The following is a 4,135-nucleotide window of genomic DNA, read 5'->3' on the forward strand; positions in this document are numbered from 1 at the left end:
TTGCTGATAAAAGGCAAAAAAGAAATGATGGAGGGTCTATAAAATTCGTATCTAGTGACAAGGATAAAGACAAGAACTGCCATTAATTATAAGGCATTGGTGAAAATACATTTAAGAAAAATAATATAGGCAGCTAAGCGTTGATATTTTTGGTTTGAGATTTTAACTTATTGAAGTACTGCAGTCTGCAGTGCATGAAAAGTAGAAGAACGGTGGCACACTTACAAAATCCCTGGAAACAACCCTTCTTCTCCGCCTTGACAACACTGCAATGCACCAACTTCAGAAACAAGAATCCCCCACAATGGAAACCTCTCGCAAGAGGAAGCTCACCAGAGGACACCCATCTTCCATCAATATGGGCATCTCTCTTCTTCTCTTTCTACTCTTCCTTGCTCCTGCCTTTGCTTCTACACCAGCCACCGATTCTCTCCTTGCATTCAAGGCCTCAATCACTGACCCCATGAACTATCTCTCCACATGGAACAAGTCTTCACTGGACCACCCATGTAACTGGACGGGCATTTCATGCACTCAAGGCTCATCAACAATAGTCTCATTAGATCTCCAATCATTCAATCTCTCTGGTGAGTTCTCCCCTTTAATCTGCCAAGTTTCTACATTAACCCATCTCAACCTTGCTAATAATTTCTTCAACCAACCAATCCCTCTGATGATGTCCCAATGTGAGGGCCTAAAGACACTCAATCTGAGCAACAATCTTTTATGGGGTACTCTCCCAGACCAGCTCTCCCTGTTCACCAATTTGGAGGAGTTGGATGTGAGCAAAAACCATCTTGAAGGGCAGATACCCTTAAGCTTGGGGTCACTGGACAGCCTGAAGCTGCTAAATTTAGCAGGAAATTCCTTCACAGGCAGGTTGCATTCCTCCTTCTTCAGTAATCTGACCAGCCTTGAGGTTCTTGATATGTCTGAGAATGCTTTTCTTTCAAGTGAGATACCTCTAGGCCTCAATGTGCTCAAGAAGCTGAAGCATCTTTTCTTGCAAAAATCAAATTTTTATGGTGATTTTCCTGGTTTCATTGGGGATTTGCCCGAACTAGAGGTGGTAGATCTTTCTCAGAATAGTCTGACAGGGGTGCTGCCATTGGCTCTTGGAAATGGCAGTAAGCTGGTGTCTCTTGATGCCTCAGTTAATAGGCTTTATGGGTCCATTCCTTCTGGACTCTGCCATGGGAACAACCTCACAAACCTTGCCCTTCACACTAATTTCTTTAATGGGTCCATTCCCATTTCACTTGAACAGTGTTTTAGTCTTGAGAGGTTTCAAATTCAGAACAATGGATTTACTGGGGATTTTCCAAATGGGGTATGGAGTTTGCCTAACCTGAAGTTGTTTAGAGCAGAGAACAATAGGCTACAAGGAAGCCTTCCTGGTTCAGTTTCATTTGGTGCTGATCTAGAGCAAATCCAGATTGACAACAACAGCTTCACTGGTAGAATTCCAAGGAATCTTGGGATGATTACTAGTCTGTATAGAATCTCTGCTTCTCATAACAGGTTTTATGGGGAGTTGCCTGAAAACTTTTGTAGCTCACCTTCTCTGAGTATAATCAATCTCAGTTATAATTCATTATCAGGAACCGTACCGGAGTTGGTTAATTGTAAGAAGCTAGTTTTACTCTCTTTAGCTGGTAACAGTTTCACAGGCGGAATCCCAACTTCTTTGTCTTTGTTGCCGGTTCTAACTTACATTGATCTGTCGTCAAACAATCTGAGTGGTGAGATCCCTCCCCAGCTTCAGAATTTGAAGCTTGCCCTGTTCAATGTGTCTTTCAACAGGTTGTCTGGTGACGTTCCACTTTCCCTCATCTCCGGCCTCCCTGCTTCATTTCTGCAAGGCAATCCTGATCTCTGTGGACCGGGATTGCCCAGATCATGCACATCTGAGAATGCAAATCCCTCATCATGGCCGACTCGACTAATCCTTGTATTCGCTTTTGTTTCCTTTTTTGCTCTTCTAACAATTGTGGCGGCCATATCCATTATCGTGTATCGTTATAGAAATAATTCTGAGTCCCAGATGTGGAAGTCTTTGTTTCTTCAGCATCTAGGTGTTGCCGAACATGATCTGTTGCTGGGAATTGAGGAGAAGAACATGTTGGGAAATGGGTGTTTTGGCAAGGTTTATGAAGTTAGGCTACCAAGTGGGGAGTTTGTTGCAGTGAAGAAGCTGTGGAACAACAGTGGTTTATCTGCAAAGAATCTGAAGACTGGAGTTGAAACATTGTATAAGGTCAGGCATAAGAACATTGCAAAACTATTGGGTTGCTGCCATGCCAAGGAATCAACTCTTCTGGTTTATGAGTATCTGCAGAATGGGAGCTTGGTTGATGCAATGTACCGATCAGACTCGGTGATGGACTGGAGCTTTAGACTTCAGATTGCAGTTGGAGCAGCTGAGGGATTGGCTTATCTTCACAATGATTGTGTTCCTCATCTTCTTCACAGAAATATAAAATCCAGCAATATTCTTCTGGATATGGACTTCAAACCAAAGCTCGTCGATTTTGGACTTGACCTAATTGTTGGAGAATCTGCATACAATTCATCAATGGAGTCTGCATTGGGTTCACAGTGTTACAGGGCACCAGGTATGGACAGTTTGTACGTATGAGAATACTTTTTATGATTTAATTCAAACAGATCAATGCAATTAATGTTCTATATATCAACACCGTAATTGACCTTTGCTTTAGTATCGTTTTGCACCAATTTTGACTAAATGCATTTCTTTCAAATTTCTCTTATATACAGTTTTTCTTGTCACTCAGTATACTTCCAGTTTTCAGTAGGATGAAATTTGTCATTTAAGCATTTGCATCTTGACGGTTTGAATTTGGTTAAAATGTGATAATTAGAATTTTATTATCAATAAGAAGCACTGATAATTTAGTATTTTAGCATGAGAAATTATAAGATCCTGCTATCATTGCTAAGTACTGGCAAACGTTAGGAGTCCTAAAATAATACCATTCCTGCTATGTTAAACCACTTTTGTCTCATTACTGGACTGGAGGATTGAGTTGAGAGTTGATTAATATCCAATGGACGGATATGCTGTTATAAAACTTCTTTTTGACATAAAAATGGTGCACACACACACACACAGAATTATGCATGAACAAATTCAAGATAACATAATCTAAAACTTTCTTATTGGACAACAGAATGTGGATGTAGCAAGAAGCCAACTGAACAAATGGACGTATATAGTTTCGGTGTTGTGCTGTTGGAGCTAATAACTGGCAGACAAGCTGAGCAGGTCGAGTCTAATGAAACAATCGATGTTGTAAAGTGGGTTCGTCGGAAAATCAACACAACCAATGGCTATTTCCAAATCTTGGATCCAAGAATCAGAAATTTCTCAAAGCAGCAGATGGGTGCTCTGGAAATAGCCCTCCTGTGCACTGCTGTCATGCCTGAGAAACGACCTACAATGCTGGATGTTGTCAAAGAGCTTCAATTCCTAGACTGTGATCAAACTGCTGATGTTCTCTGCCTGCAAAACACAGGTCCTTGAAGACGCTTCCTGCTTATCTCTTAGTAATAGATCCTATGGTAGCATGATATATTAGATTAATGTAAAGTAACCATGGAGAGGTCCATTTATTGCTGTAATTACCTAGAAGGGATGAGATGTGTGTTGAAATTAACTTCTTTTTAGTGAATGGAAACCATTATCTTGAGTTATTTTGCGAATGCATTATGTGGGTGTTGGAGAAACTATTGTTCATTTGGAAAAAGAACAAAAAAAGCACTGTTCTATCAACACAGTAGATAATATTTTTGGAGAGAAGGCTGTGCCGTTAGGGATGATAAATAAAAGTGAAATGGAAAGAACTTGGTCATTATCTTGTCTGCTTCGTCACTGTTGAATTGTGTAAGCTGGATAAGCTTTGAGATCAGCAACTTTATACGCTACATTGATCTGCTTCATTTAGGCAAGCAACTTGGACCTGGTTGACGACTAGTTTGATAGTTGACTGAGTTGGAAGCTGTTCAGAACCCATCAGAATGGATTTCTTGGATTCTTTTCAACAGCCATTTTTGATTAATCATATGAATATCCAATCAAACTTCTAGAGATTCACTTTAAAATGCAACTTCAATT

The 4,135-nt window shown here is 40.3% G+C and overlaps 1 protein-coding gene across 1 annotated transcript; it reads left to right on the top strand.

The window, feature by feature from the left end:
* Positions 1 to 240: 240 nt before the first annotated feature.
* Positions 241 to 3,725, top strand: LOC149830338 (uncharacterized). Its single transcript, XM_090016455.1, has 2 exons — positions 241 to 2,615; positions 3,192 to 3,725. The coding sequence occupies exons 1-2, from the start codon at positions 272 to 274 to the stop codon at positions 3,542 to 3,544; spliced, it is 2,697 nt and encodes an 898-aa protein (XP_089872581.1). The 5' UTR covers positions 241 to 271; the 3' UTR covers positions 3,545 to 3,725.
* Positions 3,726 to 4,135: the final 410 nt, after the last annotated feature.

The sequence above is a fragment of the Nuphar pumila genome, chromosome 8 (assembly GCF_984573655.1).
Source record: "Nuphar pumila chromosome 8, dmNupPumi1.hap1.1, whole genome shotgun sequence".
In the NCBI taxonomy this organism is placed as follows: domain Eukaryota; kingdom Viridiplantae; phylum Streptophyta; class Magnoliopsida; order Nymphaeales; family Nymphaeaceae; genus Nuphar; species Nuphar pumila.

Bases quoted from the DNA above. Each gene is read 5' to 3' on its own strand.
- LOC149830338 (XM_090016455.1), top strand. From the start codon at position 272: ATGCACCAACTTCAGAAACAAGAATCCCCCACAATGGAAACCTCTCGC. The intron at 2,616-3,191 runs GTATGGACAGTT...ATTGGACAACAG, and splicing joins ACAGTGTTACAGGGCACCAG to AATGTGGATGTAGCAAGAAG.